Source organism: Cyrtonyx montezumae, unplaced genomic scaffold, assembly GCF_038088225.1.
Source record: "Cyrtonyx montezumae isolate F1298 unplaced genomic scaffold, pur_monq_1.0 scaffold_3, whole genome shotgun sequence".
NCBI lineage: Eukaryota > Metazoa > Chordata > Aves > Galliformes > Odontophoridae > Cyrtonyx > Cyrtonyx montezumae.
In genome coordinates this window covers 44,817,236-44,837,198 of record NW_027072034.1, presented here as the reverse complement: position 1 = coordinate 44,837,198, position 19,963 = coordinate 44,817,236, and the positions used below count along the sequence as shown (strand labels likewise).

The 19,963-nt window shown below is 39.7% G+C and overlaps 1 protein-coding gene across 5 annotated transcripts in view; it reads right to left on the bottom strand.

The window, feature by feature from the left end:
• The window catches only part of REPS2 (RALBP1 associated Eps domain containing 2), an 88,059-nt gene that overhangs the window by 13,867 nt on the left and 54,229 nt on the right, over positions 1 to 19,963 (bottom strand). For all 5 annotated transcript variants that reach the window (XM_065741377.1, XM_065741381.1, XM_065741379.1 and 2 more), the window contains exons 13-14: positions 18,171 to 18,307; positions 3,551 to 3,615 (exon numbers count right to left, since the gene is read on the bottom strand). In XM_065741377.1, the coding sequence (XP_065597449.1) occupies positions 3,551 to 3,615; positions 18,171 to 18,307 (202 nt within the window). The remainder of the gene's footprint in view (positions 1 to 3,550; positions 3,616 to 18,170; positions 18,308 to 19,963) is intronic.

Here is a 19,963-nt window from a genome sequence, read left to right as displayed (position 1 = left end):
ATGTTCTGTTCCAGCTCAGTTCCAGTGGAATGTTATTCACAGCACCCAAAGTTATTTCCTGTTTGAAATTTGTACCACTGAAAATCAGCAGTGTATGCTGCTGCCTTCCTACAATGATCCCTACTACCTCTAAAAATTTCACAGATTTTCTGTGTACACCTTTGACACAAAGTTCTGGGACCACTGTCATTTCATTCCTCCTAGATGATTTGCGTTTACAACTAAATTAGGAACACAGCATCAGGAATATTTTAACAATTCATAGGTTGCTTGTTCTACATACTATCACTTGTGGGGTTCAAAACGCCTAACAGTTTGTGCCTTAAGGAAAAAAACAAACAAACAAACAAACAAAAAACAGCAGAAAAGCCATGACTATAGCATGTCCTGGGAAGTGAACAAGAGAGGTGAGGTCAGCCTCCAAAGTTACTGCAACAGCCTGCAGTATATTAGCATTTATGGTCACAAGACGAACGAAAACTGATACGCAATTATTCTTAAACCCAACCAGCCACTAAAGATTTGCTAAACTAAGTTAGGATGTGCTATTAGGGATTACAGAAGATGTTAGTTAAGTTGCACACAAGTATATACAAAGTAGTAAAATGAAAACACTTAAAAAAACAACAACATATTAACCAAAATAGAACTCTAGTCTTTATATAAGCCTGTTCCCATACAAACTCTTTCTAAGTGCCCTTCAGAGAATTTAGGCAAAAAGTGATTTCTTTTTTCTTTCAAATGAAAAGCAACATGAATTGAGGGTTGGTTCCAATAAAGCATTTCACACCACATTTCACAACATCTTAGTGGAAACATCAAATCAGTTTGAAGACCGGAGTGATATGAGTTGGAATTTGGACTAAAAGATCATAATTCAGAGATAATGGAAAAATGAATTGCAATACCACACTATGCAAACCTGCCTTTTGCCCATCTTTATTTAACTCATTTTCAGAAACCACAGCTACTTCAGATGAAAGCATCGCCACATTAAAGAAATGCCTGGTCAAAGTTCTGAGGAAAACCTGGGTACAGTTTTTGGACTGATGGAGATGTAATACTTTCACAGTAAGGCTGCACTGAGGTACAGAGTGGAGGCTACAGCAATTGTAGCTTTCAGTTTCAGCTTGTGCTACACTCATCCAGTGATACAGTCCTTCTCCCCCATTACTCAGCTGGCTGTGTCATGGAGGCAGAGCTGGATGTGGAAAAAACTGAAAAAGTCTGTGATATGACCGGATAAATTTGGCATGCTGTGACCAACTAGCATTTCAGTAACTCGTTGAGCAGGATTACCTTGGAAGATCTGACAGGAAAAATAATGTTTCCCTAAAGGTTGAAATAAGTTCTACTAAAAAACAGCAACCACGGACCAAGATCAAGACACAGTTTCTACACTGATATTAATTAAGCTATCCCTTGGCAGCTCTCTTTCACGCACTTTGGCCTTTACATCACAGGAGCCCTCTAATCTCACTCTGAAAAGCCAGCTGGTCCATGCTGGTTCTCATCCATCCATAGAAAACTGCAGTCCTCCAAAGAAATTTCTTCCCTTTCCTCCACTATAAGCTGATTTCCAAACCTAAGCCAAAACAATCACACCACAAGCACGGTTACATGGTGCACAGCCCCTAAAATATGTGAGGCTTGATTCATTTCCAAGGTATATTTGTCATTAGCAGTACTTACCTGCAGGCATACAACACAATGTTAAGGCAATACAATAAGATTTTCAATAACATTGTTGAAAATTAAGTTAAAATGGAAATTTAAGAAGAGATTGGTAAATCCTGTTACAGGAAAAAGCTGAATGCATCATTTCAACATCATGGCTTTTCTTCACATTTTGATCCTGCCTCTGTTTTGAAAGGATATCCTTCCCTCTTTATGCTCTTTAAATAAAGGGCCTCATTGGACTAATATAATCCATATGTTTATTATTGCTTATGTGCTATTAGTGAGGGTCAGCTAAGCTGAATTATGACACATACTTTCCTACTGTCTGTTACCTTTGTCACAGAAGGGCACATTTGACAACGAATTAAGCAAAATGTGACAAGCATTACATTTATTACATTTTCAAGAACTGAGTTTATGTATATTTTTGCTAGTCAAAGGAATATTTTGATGGGACATTTGAGAAAATGTCTTTAAAAATCATCAGAAATTAAACAAGTGAATGTAAGTGATGCATGTAAGCAAAGTGCCAGCTTTATGTTCAATACTGAGCAGCATAGAAACTCCTTCACTTATACTTCTTTTTCCTTTCCTTTCCTTTCCTTTCCTTTCCTTTCCTTTCCTTTCCTTTCCTTTCCTTTCCTTTCCTTTCCTTTCCTTTCCTTTCCTTTCCTTTCCTTTCCTTTCCTTTCCTTTCCTTTCCTTTCCTTTCCTTTCCTTTCCTTTCCTTTCCTTTCCTTTCCTTTCCTTTCCTTTCCTTTCCTTTCCTTTCCTTTCCTTTCTCTTCCCCTTCCTCCTTTCCTTCCTCCTTTCCTTTCCTTATTTTTTTATTTATTTATTTTTTCTCAGAAAGGGAAAATTGTATTGGAAAGGAGTGGTTCCAGAATTTCAAATGGGACTCTTCTTGTGTTTGCGGCTTTAGAAAGGTCCCATACCCCACAGCCCGGTGCAGGATGAAAGCAGTTGGTTCAGACTGCTCTCCAGGGACCACCAGACAAAGCAGAAACATGATGGGTGCCCTAAGGTACATGTGATATTAGCAGTATGGTTGAGTTGGGGAATCATGCAGGTTCAAATCAGAGTACCCTACAGTTCTCAGGACAAAAAACAGCTGCACACAGACACAGCTAAAAGGGAGCAGGGCAAGAAAGAGAGGAATGAGATGCTGGTACAGTTGTGGGTAGCAGCAAGCCCCTTATCATTTCCCTCATTAGCACAGTGCAGCAGGAGGTGCTCATAGGCAGACTCCTAAGAACAGATCCAACACTCAAGTGATAACTGCCTAATATATGAAGTATCTGAATGCAGATACACACAAATTTATCACTTTTGCTTTGTGCCATGGTTGCACAATACTCTAAATACAAACCAACAAACAAAAACCATCTAAAAGCAAAACAAAAGAAATGCACTGCTAATGGTTTCAAATTGAATAACATCTCTGGCATAGGATTCACTTCCTTTTAGCATTGTTTTTCAAATCAGTGGGTGAAGCATGCTTTTAAAGCTGCAGCTCCCTTCACAGTTTGAAGCTTGAGAAGAAAATAACAGGTATCAAGCCCATGCCTACCAAGCACTGGACTCCTATTAGTAGAGTAGCCTTACTAGCATTTAATTTACAGTTTTGTCTAGTGGGTACATGTAAGCTCCACTACAAAGAGATTTAATTAGTCTGTAATTTGAGACTGCAACACCTGCCTAGACAGACCAATGAAGAAGGGCATGTATGGAACTGCAGAGAAAAGTGTGGAGTTGCATTAACTTGGAAGCAAGAACGGCTACAATGACCAAGCCAATTTGTGCTAACCACTGCAATGGCAAAATAACCATGCAAACAATACACAGCAAAATGCTGAAAGCTTGCCCATACCTGAGATACAGAAGGTCGAGGGGGCAGTGCGGGTGGTGGTGGGGGCAGCCAGCCAGACCTCACAGCTGAACAGGGAAAATGAAAAACAAACATATCCACTTAATTACAAATAAAACCAAAATTTATTTCCATAATTCACAGTGATGAGGCAGCATTCAACATGTTAATAACAGAAACCAAACTTGATCTTTATTGAGGAATCCCTGTTTGAAATAACTATCTCCAATGCTTATTGTTCTATAAAATGTGATTTAATTATTGTAAAAAACCACAATGTTATGATAAAAAGCAGAGATGGAAGTCAGTCAGCCACGAAAGACTTAACTAATTCCAGTTAAAGAACACGAGAAAGAGACTACATATATATATATCCCTGGTACTTTGTCCTAAGTATCATGGTCTTTGAAAAAAGTTATGCTTAGTATCTAATGTGGAGTTAGATTTCATGGAATCACAGAATGGCCTGGGTTAGAAGGGAGTTTTTAAAGAACATTCAGCTCCAGTCCCACTGCTGTAGACCCCTAATGGGGACACCTTTTGCTAGCCCAGGCTGCCCAGGGCCCCACTCAACCTGGCCTGGAGCATTCCCAGGGATGGAGTACCCACAGCTTCACTGGGAAGCTTATGCCAGTGCCTCACCACCAGCTTATAAAGTAAAGAATTTCTTCTTCATATCTGATCTAAATCTACCCTCTTCTAGTTAAAAATCATTATCCCTTGTTCCACCACTACAAATCTTAGCAAAAGTCTCGACAAACTTTCTTAGAAACTCCCTTTACATGTTAGAAGACCACAATAAGGTCTCCCTTGAGCCTTCACTTCTCCAGGCAAAACAAGAAAAACTCTCTCAGCCTTTCTTCATAGGAGAGGTGCTCCAGATCCCTTATAATCTTCTTGGCTCTCAGTTCTCTCCACACAGAGCACACTTCACAGTGGAGCACAACCTATATAGAAAACATCTGTCATGGAATTAGAAAAACAAAAGCCTAAACCATGGGTGTCCAACTTTTTTGCTTGCCTGGATCACACTGAATGAAGAGGAAATGTCTTGGGCAGCACATATGTAGGTCACTCCCAAAGCAGTGCCTCCCATTTACTTCTGCAGAAACTACAACAGATACAAAGAGCACAACAACACTAATTGATAAAGCAAATTCTCAGATACAAAACACTGTTCTTCAGCAGTCACCACCATGAGCATTGTCACCACCAATGAACAAGAGCCTGCATGTTGTGCTAATCTGCACCAGCGGATATGACCCACTGCCACTGCTGCCACTGCTGAAAGGGACAACCCACCACTTCACTGTGCTCACATCCACTGTTGGTTTTCAGAAATGTTCAGCAAGCATCAACGAATGTCAGCAGGTGCCATTTTTTCCTGTATGGAGGAATTCAATTCCACTCCTTTACTTCATCCGCACTTCCAAGTCAGATGTCATTGTGACAGACTGACTCTCTGCTGCCATCTGTCACACAGCAACAACACGTAATGGGATAATGGTGGGATGGTTCAACTTCTACCACCATACCACCAACATCTGCCTCTGATGTCATGGGCCAACATCATAAAACGGGAGGCTTTACTTTAGGAACAACACTTGTAAAATACACAATATTGTTCCTTCGCTGTTCAGAGCCCTGTGTTTAGCCAAGGTATCAAAATGCAAACAATTATTTGCCACCACTTGAGTCAGCGCAGCACAGCCCTCATGCCCCGGTTTCAGTCAACACAGTATTAACAGCACAAACGATGGCACCACCACGGTGTGAGGCAGAGGGTGAGAGTCAACGGGTTGTATCTGTATGCTACTGTTATTACTCACTGGAGGTATTTTAAAGGGAGAAGGAGAACTATGGGGAGGAAGATGAACCCTCAGTGGTCAGTTTGAGGCCTCTTTAGCATAACACAATTTCAGCTTTTATCTTGAACTAGCACAAAGGAAGATAATAATCACATAAGTGCAGCTGCTGTTCGGTTTCCTCAAAATACCTAAAATCAATCATGGGAAAATACTTCAGGACAGATGAGGTTTTCCAAAGGCAGCTGCAGAGAGGAGGACTAGGCCAACACAGAGAAATCAAAAGCACTGATGGGACTTCTTAGGCGGCTTATCCTCCCTCCCCAGGTTCCTGTTGCACTGTGCTCAGCACTTGCAGTGGTAATGAGGCAAGACAGCTTGCACTGTTACTTGAATAGTCAAAAAAAAATGCAATATTAAACACAGAAATGCTTTCTGCCACAATAATGCTAAACAAGCAATTATATTTATACACTTTTTATTTCTATGTATATTTTAAAAAGCCACAAAGACCATTACAAGCCTCGTTACAGCTTAGCCATTTACATATTTTATACACCAAACCTAAAAATGTCTACATGGCTCAAAATACAAGGACAAAAAGTATTAACCATTAAGTCAGTGACATGAAAGTAAAAATATGTGGATGAAATTACTGAGAACAGTCACACGGACTATACACAGCTCCCAAGAGGTTTACGTTTTAGTGGGCATGGTTGTGATGGGCTGACAATTGGACTTGATGACTTTGGAGGTCTTTTCCAATCTTTATGATTCTATGACTCTATAGGATTCTGTTTTTTTATATCTTCTGTGTCATCATCTCTTGAATCAAAATGAAACCTAGTATCACTGTGGATAGTGGCAGATGCAGACAGGACAATTATAACCCAATTGAGATTTAGCAAGGGAGCCATTAACATATGTACAGTTGTGAAAGACATCTAGAAAACAAAACAAAACAAAAACACAGATAAAGCAATTACAATCCTTTCTCTCACATTAAGTAGCTCCATCTATTAGGTCACTGAAATAACTAGGAATCTCCACCACATTCTCCATCTCTCTACCACACAATCAGTCTTTAGAAATGAACAGTGGAGTAGGAAGAATTCCCTTCTCTCAGTCTCAACTTCACATTATTATTTCATTTATCTGAGCACTGGCAGTGGCTTTGGCAGTTACAGATAATAACAATATTTGAAAATGAACACAATCCAACTCAAACACAAATGCTCTGTAGGTCAAGCAGCTGTACACTTCTAACAGTACTAAGTACATATGCTCAGTGCAGTAGGTCTATCTTCAGGAAATCTTGTGGGAGCTGTGATTCAATGAGTACACCTTGCCTTCCCACCGTCACCACTGCTTGTCACTGAAAGATCACCTTTGCAGGCCAAACAGCTCAGGCAAGGAGCACAAGCCAAGTAAGCTGCCTACAGAGCATGACACTACACCAGGCACTGCTGCCATGATGGCCCGAGAGGCAAGTCACAGGGACTGCCCACAGCTGCTCCTCTTGCCCTGCTAAGAGAATAGAGCCCCTTCAGGCCCCAAATTTTCAAATCTGCTGGCTTACGCTTCAGCAGGCCCCCAGCAGCAGTACTACAGAAGCACTGAAAAGTGGCCTCAGCTTGAGCACTGCTCTAGAGATGTAGCTGCTGTCCTGTTCCCCAACTCCTCCAGCTCACTGATAGACCTAGAAAAGCAGCACTGAATTGTTTAAGCAGAAAGGCACTCGTCTGCCTGAAAAAGCACATCCTGATGTGATGGCAAAACCCCACACACTATGAAGCCCCAAAAGACTACTGGGATTAGCCCCCAACAAAATTCCAAATGGAAAACATTCCTTTTTTGTAAGATGGTCAAATTAAAAACAGAACAACACATTTCTTCAGCTTTCAAAATAGGCCATACATTAATTCAGCATTAAAGAAGTTATATGCTTACACCATGTGCATTTGACCCAGTTTCCTCTATTTAATCCTGCAAATTCTAACTTAAGCTACTCATGAAATATTCATAAAATTCCTGCTGTTGCAGAACATCTTTGGCCTGTTGTTAGAAGGAAATTATGCTTATGTGAGCACAATTGCTAGTTAGTTAAATTTTGAGGACTAATAGCAACTTATAAAAAAATATATATATGCTACTTTCTGCACAAGGCAATGAGAAAGAAATTTAATGATGGATGACACCTTCTTCAGCTTTCTCTACTATCACTACTCTAAAAGAGGGCAATATTGAGAGATACTCCTGGATTTGTATGTTTATCAGCAGGTGACTTGTACTATTAGGCTACCATAGAATACCTTCCCCTCCTGGGAGAGCCTCACACTGATTGGTTCTTGCTGTTACCAATGATATCACATAAGCTATGAAAGATAATGTAAGCATAGGGAGAGGATGGTCTGGTTCCCAAAAGAAAGCAAGGGCAATGAGATTGAGCAGCAAACTGATAAATACCCTATTTTCAGATATACACCCCAGAGGTAGGGTAAGCTGTGTGCTATTGCTCTTTGGAAACAAGTCTCCACATCCTGCAAAAAGGCAGAGACAACTAGAGGGACATGGACATGCACAAAAGGACCACAGGGTAAGAAGGAGTAACCTCCCTTCAATTATCTAACACTTGGTCTGCTGTTATCCTTATGCATTTCCCTACAAGATACACCACAAAAACATGGTAATTCCACCCTATATCTGCTCTGAAAACACCAGTCTGTTCCTTCCCAACCCTCCCCTCCTGAATTATGCCCCTGCCAAGACTCCTCCAATGATGATGTAATCCAATGGCCTAAGAGCACAGACCCCACCTGTCTTCCAGCCCATTTTAAAAGGATTTTGAAATGCATCCCCACATCAAAGAAAACAATTACAGAAAAGCAAGAAACTGCACTAAGGGAGTGCAGTCCTTGCAGGTGTAGGGAGCAAGAAGTACCCACAGATTTTCCTCCCTGAATAAAAACTGCAGGAAGGGCATTCACAGCCCCAGTACTCCCACAGCTGTGTAGTTACTGTGCCTTGGTGGTGGTTGCACCAGAGTGAGCAATGTAAATGAAATCTTAAAGATAGCACGGTCGAAGGACCATTCAGGTACCAGTAAAAGACATTTAAGTACATCCAAGTGTCTGCATTACAAGTATTGCTGTAAATGATAGCATTTTCACGCACCAGTTACTCCCACAAAGGCAGTGATAAGGCAATAGCCACATCTCTTAGCATGTTTACACTTGAGAGTAGACTATCAGCATGGCAAGAAGCCAGGGCCATTTTCCTGCCCTACTTTAGCAATCACAAAGGTTTAATAGCCCTAACAGGTCATGAGGCTAGATAAAAAACAAAAAGAAAAAAACAAATTAAAAAAAAAAAAAGAAAAAAAAACAAAGAAAAAAAACCCCTAAGTTTTCCAATATGGAACTAGTTTAACATTTTAAAGCAAACACCACTATGTAATTCTGCATTCTGAGATTGGGCCATATCATCCTATCCAGCCAAGACACACTGCCTCCAACCTCCATAGCACGCAGGACAAATCCTCAGTTCCTTTACTGTTCTTTTATCAAGGAAGAGGGAAAAAAACCACAAATTTATCATAGTCCTGTTAAATCTGTGGTAAACTGGTCTTCAGCTCACCAGCAGTAGGGCGAGCAAGCCAAGATTAGGGTGAGACAAAATTGGGTCCTTGGGATCCTTTAGATCAACCTGTAAGAGCAACTGGCTACACCTCTCCCATCCATCCAATCAAACAAAAAAACTGTCATAAGAAACTGAACTGCTAGATACATGCTATTTAAAAAATAATAATTCACAGTGAAGCAGCAACATACAAAACTATATTTCCTGAAACATTTCCATGCCAGGTATTTATTTTATTTTATTTATGTTCTCCCACTCAGAGGGTGGTGATACACTGGCTCAGGTTGCCCAGCGAGGTTGTGGATGCTCCATCCCTGGAGGCATTCAAGGTAAGGCTGGATGTGGCTCTGGGCAGCCTGCTCTAGTGGTTGGCGACCCTGGCCACGGCAGGGAGGTTGAAACTAGATGATCTTTGAGGTCCTTTTCAACCCAGACCATTCCATGATTTTATGAAATAATGTGCTTCTCATCATCTGAGCTGTACATGTACATAAGTAATGCCCTTTTTTCATGAAGGGTGCTTTTCCTGGGTCAAGGGCCATTTTGCATATTTCTAGCCAAAATGGAACTAGTTACTGCTACAAAAGGAGGCTGTGCCCACCGTGAACTGGCTCTTGCAGCTGCTAAGGGCCCCAGCCCTATACATCCTTCATCCACGAGAAAAAAAGCACACATAGTTTGGCTGCTTCTCTTACCTCAGACACCACTCACAAAGGAAGAAAAGGCCCTATGTTTTTCAGACAGTGTAGTCCTACAACAACTAAATTAATCCTAAGTCCAGACTACCCTGTTCAAGTGCATTTAAGTTCAGGTTCTCATTTCTGTTCTGTTCCTGCAAGACCACTCCTTCTGCAGCTAGGCTGGGACTTAAACTGAGAGAAAACTATCTGACAGAGTTCCTCTGGCTGGTATGTTCTGTAATTTTCAGGTGGAAGCCACAGGTCAGCACAGTATGACTAGCATTGTTAGATCAAGGAAGACAGAAAGAGGCTGCATCACAGATTTACATCAGTTTATGCAGTCTCAGGGTGCTAAGCTCCCAAGTCAGGTTTAACAGAAGAACGTCCATGTAATTTTGCCAGGAAGCAAATGATCTACAATGCAGAAACAGGTCTAAGAAATAACCCAACTAAATGAATTATTATACTGAAAGTGTTCTCAGCAGTTGCTTCAGTGCCTAGGTAGCTTGAAAGTTGGCATTTTACCTGGTGTAGGGAACCTGCTTTGGCAGGGGGGTTGGACTCAATGATCTCTTGAGGTCCCTTCCAAACCCTATGATTCTATGATTTCTGCCCTTCCTCTCTGAGGCTAGTTTGGAGTCTTGTCTGAGGTATTTTTCCTGCTCCTGTTGCCAAAGGCATACCACAGAAAGAAGTTCTGAGTCTAAGCTTGAAATCCAATTTGTGTTTACTTATGTCTTATAAAACCTGCCTCTTTTTCATTGAAATACTTGAGTATCACATAACGCTGATATCCTTTGCTGCACCCCTTCCTTGTTTACCTTCCTGTTCTTTAGTACAGTGATTGTGAAATAACTTTCTTTGAAGAGATTTGATTTATGAATTCTCACTAATATGTCTTTAGAATGTTGCAACAAGGAAAAAAAAATCTTAAAAGCTGTAGCCAGTAAAGTAAATTTACTGAAGGACTTCACAGTAAGGTGATTGTGAAATACCCATTTTTGATCATTGATCCATTCTAATAATCTGTCCCTCCTCTTTTATAAAACATTCCATTTTCAAGTTACTGCTTTCTCTACTCTCTTTTCTGCGTGTTTCTGTCTGGGGAGCACTTCTCCTTCCCTCCTGCCCCATGAACAGAACCTTTCAAGCACAACTTTGCTTTTTCCCTCCCATTTAGCTTCGTTCTCCACCCACAGGGAGGCAGAGTCTCTCCACTGAGCTCCGACAGATCCACACTGCTGCAGTTCCTCACCTCAAGGATACCCCGGAGAGACTGCTGGAGGCTTCCAGAGGGATGTCACCAGCTCCTGTTGCCTGTTATTACATCCAACAGAGACCAACTCAAAACCGTGGGAGTTGGGAAGAGCAATAGCCTACTGGGCACCGTCCCTGAGCCCCACCTCAGGCTTTGGAGGAAATCAGCATCTGCCAAGTCTTTCCTATGAGGGAGGCAACATGCCCCCTTTTGCCACAGGGGAAACAAATAGCAGATTCTTTCTTGCAAAACTGTTTAGCCTATACTATAAGCTATTCTAGGACGGATCCGTTTTTTTGTTTGTTTGTTGTTTGGGTGTTTTTTTTTTTCCAAAGACAATAGTGAGCCTAACAGGACCATGAAAATAGCTCAGCGAAGGTCAATAATGCTGGTAGGGTCAGTCAAAAGCTTTTCAGCCTTAACAACTTTCATTTTATTTTATTTTTTAACAACCTGCAACAGAATGAAATAACACTATAAACCCTAGAAACCTCAACCCTAGAAACACAAGAGCTTCGATTAGAAAAATAAGGAAAAGCATTTTAAAAGTTCAGTATAGACAAATTGCCAATAAACAGACTTGAAAGGCTGGCAAGATTTGCCCCACAGAAGTTTACACAGTTTACACAGAAGCACTCTCTGGATTCATCTCATAGAGATACACACAGAAAAAATTTAAAAATCTAGATATAGCACAATAAGGTACCCCATCAGATTCCTATCATTTAATAACCATTCATCCATTCATGTCCTCACTATTTCCTCTGGCCCATCCAAACCTGAATATATCCTTTTCTAGATGGGCAAAGAAATTAGCTTCATTGCTGTAAACACACTTCATAAAAAGTTCTAAAGGGCTGAAAGGCATAAAATTCAGAGGGAAGACATTCATGTTTTATTCAGAATAAGCCCAGTTTAATGATCACATATATTCTGAAAGGGAACAGGACTGGAAGGAATTAGAAGCTTCAAAATCAGATCAGGGGCTGATTCCCAAAAGAAAAAAGCTACTCACAACTTAAGAAAAAGTAAATGCAACATTTGTGTTAAGAAAACGTTTCATAATATTTTCCTTGCAGTGGTTCAGTGCCTGAGAAAAAGTAGCATGAATGTCAGCTGAATTTTATGTTCTCTATGCTTTGGTTTATGTGTGAAAAATACATAAATAAATAAATATATATTAATTGTTGTTATGATCCTTACAAAGATGCTAGCTTAACACTGCACTCTTAGCTAGATAAAGCTAGCATTAGAACTCTTGTTTATTGTGCAAGCAATATTCTGTAAAGGCCATATTTTGCAGAAGGTATTTGCCGTTATTGCTATTCTATATCCCCCAGAACTGTCACTTTTGTAACTTAACCTTTTAACAAATACAAGATAGTGATATGCAAGATAGCACCGTTCTACAGCACGAGTAAAATCCTTCCCTATTTATTACCCAAGTAGTAGTTGGATTTTACTAAATCAAGACAACTGAAAGCACAAGGAGAGGAAGGAGTCATTTAAAGTAATTACTTTGCGAAATTCACTGTGATTTTAATTCAGCATAAAGATGGGCATAGCTATTCTAGATTCATCTTGTCATTTCAATTTGAAGCCAAAATGTTAAGTCAAAAACTGGTGTTGATGTTAACAAAAACATAATCCCTTAAAAGCATGTCTTTGGTAGCTAAGACTTGCCGTAGATACAGGAATTTCCTAGAAAATATAAACAAGCATAAATAATATAGAAGATAATGCAGTAACCATATCTATCTAGGTTAACTTTGGCAAGTGTCTTAGTACCCAGTTCCATGTACTTGAAAATTATCCTCACTTGTTCTCTGAGCTAGAAATACGATGCAACTGAAAACAGCTGAAAATTGTATTACAGAGTAACTACTTGGTCTGGTTTCTATTGTATGACAGTACAGCAGCACTAAGCTCTCCAAGTTCTCTCTCCTACACAAACATGTAAGTATTTTATTTGATACCTGCACTAAAAACAGAAATACATAAAATTTGGCTGTGAATGTGCCATTATGAAAAAATGAAGACATCTCAACTACCTCTACTATTCAGAAATCTCCACTCAGAAAACAAACATTCCCAAGCCCATACATTCCAGTTGTGCTAGTTGAACAAAGTGAGGAGGGCTTGATGAAGTAATACAAGCATCCAAAAGAGGACTCTTGCTCTTCAAAGGCACAAAAGAAAGGATAAAATGTGTTGCTGATCACAAGTCCTCTGGCACTACTTATCAACTGAGTCATACAATGAAAGTGCCATTTTACACTCCATGAGAATGGTAGATACAAAGGAACACAGAAGCGATGTGGGGACACATCTGGATCATGCTGATGCACACTGATAAATTAGTTCCCTTGTCTCCCTCCTGTAACCACTAACACTGGGAGCAGAGGGGATATTTTCTTCTTCGGCAGCCATAACAAGCCCAGCCAAGGCAGGCAAAGGTTACAGATCTGGCTGTAGGTAGGAAAACCTACCTGGAAGTGCACCACCTGGTTGAGGCTGGATGGGGCTCTGATCACCCCGATGGAGCTGTAGGTGCCCCTGTTCAATGCAGGGGAGTTGGACTAGATGGCATTTAAATGTCCCTTCCAACTCAAACCATTCTATGACTTTATGAAAACATAATCCACACTGTACTTCTGGGAACATGCTAGCCTGTTCCTCCCATCCTAACAATGTGTGTTGTTTAATGCCTCACATTTTGAAAGAGAGAAAGAAATAAAACTGGCCCTGTGTTACTGGCTGAAGACCACATCTCCCACGGAGTGACCTCAAGTTACACTGAGGGTCTGCTTACAGGTCTGAGCAAAATGGCACCTGCACTCTTCACGTTCCTCACCACAGAGGCAGTCTCAGCAGGAGATGAGGTTCATAGGCAAATGAGTACTGAAAATGTTCAGTCTAAAATTCATTTGTAAACAGTTAAAGGGCTGTTCTGAAGAATTACAGAGAGACATTCAATCTGCTTCCATATCAGCATGAAACTACATTGCCTATGACAACTATGTTACTCCATCAAAGCAAATGCTTTTTTCCAAACAAATATCTTTTGTTCTACAGAACTGATAATTAAAAGAAGTTATGTACTTCAGAAATGAAACTAAGTGGGAAATATAATGTTTTCTACACTGGATATATTTAACTGTACTCCAGAGGCATCAGTATCAATCTAACGAGCCCCCCTGACTGCTCTCACTGCCTACAATTGCCCAAATATAACTCTTGCAGGCAGAAAATGTGATCAAACAAAATGCTGGAAGACATCAGATGTGTTTTCAGTTCTAATCTTGAAGATAGGACCCTCCCCAGCTCAAGGCAAACCCTGGCTTTCTGCTGGGCTCCCCCAGTGCCTGCTCCCTCACCCCAGTGCTGGCGCACGAGGAGTTGATTCTGCAGATACCTCCATGCACAGTGCAGAAGAGCTTTGCTGGCCGCAGGCTCTCAGGGCTTATGCTAGAATCTCTTGCCTTGCATCTGGCTAGACAGCAGGCTAGCAGAGAAATGAAGATGTAAACCAGGTCATGCATATATTTAAACTGACTTCTTTTTGTGTGTGTGTGTGTGCTTAAAACCTGCTGTTGTCTTTCCAGGAATGAATTAAACCCCGCCAAATATTTTCTTCATATGTACATAGGCCAAATGCCAGAGATTATATATTCAACAGGAAGATATACACTGAGAATCTAGCTGTGCTAAATTTCTGTCAGATGCTAACACGAAGACATCACCATAAAAAAAAAAAGGTTTTCTGTCTCCTAACATATCTTAACTGAAATTCTCTTGCGCACTCACAGGATGGACTGGCTTGCAATGACCTTCCTCTGGTTAAATACACTAACAGCCTTATGCAGATGCTGTAGGCAAAACTCTTCAGGGATCAGTGGGGTTTGAAAATCCTCTTCTTTAAGACACTGAGACTTTACCTGTAGCAACTTGTTTGTGCAGTGCTTGAGAAAACACATCACCCTGCAAAGCTAAGCAAAAACCAGGCACATCCTATGACAGCTTTCAGCTTACAGAAAAAAACAGTTCTGTAGTAGGCAGGAGACATTCAGGTCAGGCTGGATGGGGGTCTGAGCACTCTGATATAGTTGTAGGTGCCCCTGTTCACTGCAGGGAGGTTGGACTTCATGACCTTTAAGGGACACTTCCCACTCAAGCTATTCTATGATTCTGTGAAAATCAAACCAAACAGGTGTCTGCCACAGTCATTGGTTAAATTTACCTGAAGAAATGAGATTTTTCTTTCTCCACCCTTTAGAAATGAAATACACCAAGTAATGTTCCAAACCACTGATGGTTTTAAAATTTAAGAAGCAATACTCATAGATGTGACAAATGAGGAACTGGAAATAAAAGTTAATGCTACTGAGCACTCATACAGGAGCAGATTATTCACCAGACTGGCACAATCAGGATTATTTCTGATCAAGAATTAGTAGAACACAGACTAATGCACCAGAATGGAATTATTCTAATCACATAGGATGTGATTAGATGAAAGCTATTAAAATGGCCGATTATAGGGTCTGTTTTTCTTTACTGACATTAGGCAACACAATGGCTCTAGAAGGGATGGCCTTCCAGCCATCCAAATTCTAGCTCCTAATTTCTGGGGCTCAGCTGCAACAATGATACTATTTTTGAAAACCTAGGAAGGAAGACAAGGAGAAAACAAACATTCAGTCCAGAAAAGTAAAGTAATTAATTAGGAAAGTAATTAATTTGCCTGTGGGTATATATACATCAGGTTTGATATTTATGCCAGCTTGTACTATCCCAATCACCAAGAAACTTAAATAGTACATTGCTATCACATGATCTATATTGAAAACTTTTAATTGTGTCTTCTGATTGCAGATGGAAATTTTCTAACATTATGCTTCATACTGTCAGCAGTACTAGAAATACATCTTGCTATTATACAAGTGTCTGCAATTTACTTGACATGTGTGCATGCCACTTGTCCTTCCATGGCTTTTGGGTTTAAGGTGACAGGTCTCGGTTTATTTTCAAAATTCTCTTTTTAAAGCATTTGGCTCCTAAAAATTGACTTCACAAAGAACTGTCTTTAGATGAAAAAAGTATCTGACCACACAAAATGATGAGACTGGAACTTCTAATGAAGTCCAAATCCAACAGGGAAAGAAGGAAGAAAGGGCAGTGGTATAACAAAGAGAAAGCACCTGAAAAAAGTCTTATTATCAATAGGATGTTACAGAATAGCAAATATTCAGGGCTTAATAACAGAAAAGTGCATGCATGTTTCTTCATAGAAGAACTGAAAACACTACTTCCAATGCAGATGTTTTTAATGAGAGCAAAGCAAGGTAAATGCACCATGGTATCTGAGTGCATTGGGATGGCTTGATTTAATTCCCTACTGATAATGCAACTGTATTTGAAATGGAACTCTTAGAAAGGTTATATATTGTTTAACAAATGCTTCATTAAATCCTCAAAGGCTACAAATTTCTTCATATTCTTACACAAAGAGTATTTATGTATTTGACACAAAACAGAACAGCTTCACTAGGAAGGGACTGAAAGACGACCACCCCAAACATTTAACATTACCATTAGGGCACATTCAAAACAGCAAAAAATGACAGGCCAAGACCCTGCATTAAAGGAGGAAGCTGAACCTCTGGGAGACCTTTCACGTTTCCACAATTTGGTAGCACACTATATTTCAGGTTTTGTCAACCTACAGTCAGTTCTCTTTCCAGTTATAGATATCTGTAAATTGGAACTAAGTATAATGAATAGTTTTTGGATAACCAAAGTACACATTTTTGAGTTGATTTTTTTTCTTTTTTAAACAAAAAATTGCCTGTCCTTAGCTATTCATCCTATTTCCAGTGATGAAGCCATCCAAAATCTATCAATGAGTTATCCATCCCTTTACTCATATTCTATAACACTTACAGTTTGTTAAGCTGCCCAGAAAAAACCATTATTTCACTTCAAAAGTAACGGTGACTTTCAAGAAGATCCATTTCAAAGCAAGATGTTACTTCTCATTCACAGAATGATTTCTTTGAGAATTCTCATTCTCTTTTCATTTGTGTTCCAAGAGAAACTTAAGTCCAAGTTAACTCCCTTTCACTTATGCATTTTATCTGGATTCTGAAAAGATTTGTTGCCTTATAAAATGCATACTTGGCTCTATTTGTTTTCACGCTATATATTTTTTTATGCACACTGAAATCAAAATTGGGGCAAGAGATTCCTGAACAGGAACCATAGTCAAAGATCAGGAATTGCTTCACTGTATAAGGACAAAACAATATTGCTGGTGAGTTTCAGGGTTAGGCACACATAACAGGACTCCTGAGTTCTGTCTGATGTTTGCACAAAGAAGTCCTGTACAGCAACAGGCAAAACTTTTTTTTTTTTTTGGACTCCAACAGCCACATTAGAGAACCCAGTTAAAACATTCCTTGACACAGTTAGACCTTGGCTTTCCTGTGAAGCATAAACATGACCATGTTTAACCTAGTCCTTGAGGCAGATGATTGGTGTGTGCTACATAAACCTCTGGCCCAGTTCAAGGACACTGCCAGAGCTCAGCAGAGCTGGGTGCCTGCTCTCCTGAACAAACAGCTCCTCTTTCCACCCCTCACTGTGCAATGCAAAAGCAACGCTTCAGTATTAAAGTGCTGGAGTATGATTTGCTTTCATTTCCCTCCAGCCACTGTCCTACATCTTTCTCTCCCCTCATGTATCCACGTCAAATGAAATTACCCTCTGTTTAGTCCAAGAATGGTTTCTGATTGCTCCTACACGTATGGAAGACTTTAATGTCAAAAATGTTTGCACAAAACAAATTTCACTTTCTCCTGGCTTAAACGTTCAAGGTTTTCTTCCTGCTTCTGAGCTACAAATAATAAATAGTAATAAAAATCAAATGGATTGTACTTACTAATGAGAATGGTCTAAGCAGCCAGACTAGTTATAAACAGTGATGACAGACTACCATATGTTATGCTTCTTATTATTGTGCCAGAAAACATTATAATCACCTTAATTATGGCAATAGAATGATTTTTCTCCCTCTCTGGTAACATAATGCTATAAAGCTCAGCTTTTTCTGTTTTATATTACTGTCTATAGCACAGAGAAGCATATGCACATATTGTCAAATGTTTGTGCAAACGGATCAATTTGCCAAATATGCAACAAACCTAAATGGTCTCAAAAGAAGGAAAGAAAGCAAACTTTACCTTGCGTGTTTTGTTGAAATATTTTGTTCAGATCCAAAGAGGAAGCTCTGGAATGTGATTTCTGGGGCCTTGGAGGTGGAGTAGGAGGCTCTTCTCCCTTTTTCATGGCATCTTCTATGGATGTGCTAGAATATGACCTATGGAATAGCAGTTAAAAAAAAAAGCAGAAAATATGCTATTTCAGAATTCATTTTAAAAATTACAGTGAATGATATCTAAAAATATTCTGACAAGAACTTGAGATCATGGTGGAAATTCCTAGCCCTGCTGACTAAAAGATCCCCTTATAACAAGGGGGATTTACTTGGCAACAGAGGGAAGGAACTGTGCATCTGGGGAAATGAACCTGTCACACTTAAGAGGGCCAATTCTTTCTAAGGCCTGTTACACTACAATTTCAGGTTCTTCTCATCAAGCTTCAACTGCCACAGGGATCTATTTCAAATAAATCTGGGTAAAACATATATATAAATCTCATTACAGTTTTTGCTGCTTTCCCAACTGTGGGGTTGTGTTTATACAGATGTAGCTTCAACTGACCTCTTGCATGCACACATTTTGTCATTTACAGTACTCCAACTTCCAGAATTTTTTTTCCATAGTAAACAGACACCAAATTCCACAAAATCCAGAAAACTGAATGGATTTAAAGTAATTCAAACTGGTCAAGTACATGTCTCAGTACACCCTTGTAGGCCATTCCAGATAAGTCCATATCATGTAATCCCAATTAGTGCATTTGGTAAGAGCTCTGATTTTGCTAAATAGTGTCCAATATTTTTCAGTTGTAGTAATTTCCAGTTTTTCTGCAAGATTGAGAGCTGTATTCAAAACAAGCACTGACAATGTGAGATGTTATACATAGTGTAATACTTTATGTATGGCTGGCAAGACCAAAACCACATCTGAGTATAACAGAAATAACTCCTACTAATGGGAAATGAATCTTTTCTTGCCAAGCAGGCTGTTAGAACACAGCTATTTAGTGGGACAGATACTTGGCAATCCTGATCCTGTTTCTGATGTAAACTTTATTAAATACAAGAGTAAAAACTATAATTGTTTCAAAATCTACATCTGACACAAAAACCTCTGCTGATAATGAAGTTTTTGTCTTGGTAGAACTTTGAATTCCATGTCATCATCATTTAAGACCAAACCCAACCCCCCTGAAATAACTGGGAAAGGGTTGTTTTTTTTTTAAACAGCTACTAGGTAAAAACACGCCTGTTGCAGCAATGACAACACAGAGCCCCGTGACAATGAATCTCTGCTTTCAGCAGGCAGACCTCAGCACCTTGTGCTAAAAAGTCAGGCTCCTGGGCTGGATGCAAGGATGTGGGATGTCCAGTCCAACTTCTGCACTGAAGCAGTGCCATAAAGTCAGGTGTGAGACAATCACATGTGACAGCACTCACGTTCAAGTGGCTTTTTTTCGAACAAATCATTTGCAATTTTATGCATTTCCTGTTTGAAGAGCTTAAATGCGAATTTTGTATAAAATACTCCTATGTTTTATTTTGTGCTTTTTTTTTTTTCTTTCTTTCCATATTTACGTTCTATGTTTCAGAGACACAGCGAGAGAATTTAAAACAATATGAAAGCAAAAATGGCTATCAGCAGAAAAATGGCACCCAAAGTGGTTCAGCCTTTCAGGATAGAGTCTCTAGCAACTGGGGATTTCCATCTCAATTTATTATGCAGAGAGCTGGTCTTCTCTTATTAGCAAACTTTGACAAGCTTGCAAAGAGGGAACTCCTGGCTATACTTTCAGAAAGTATAGAAGAAGAATT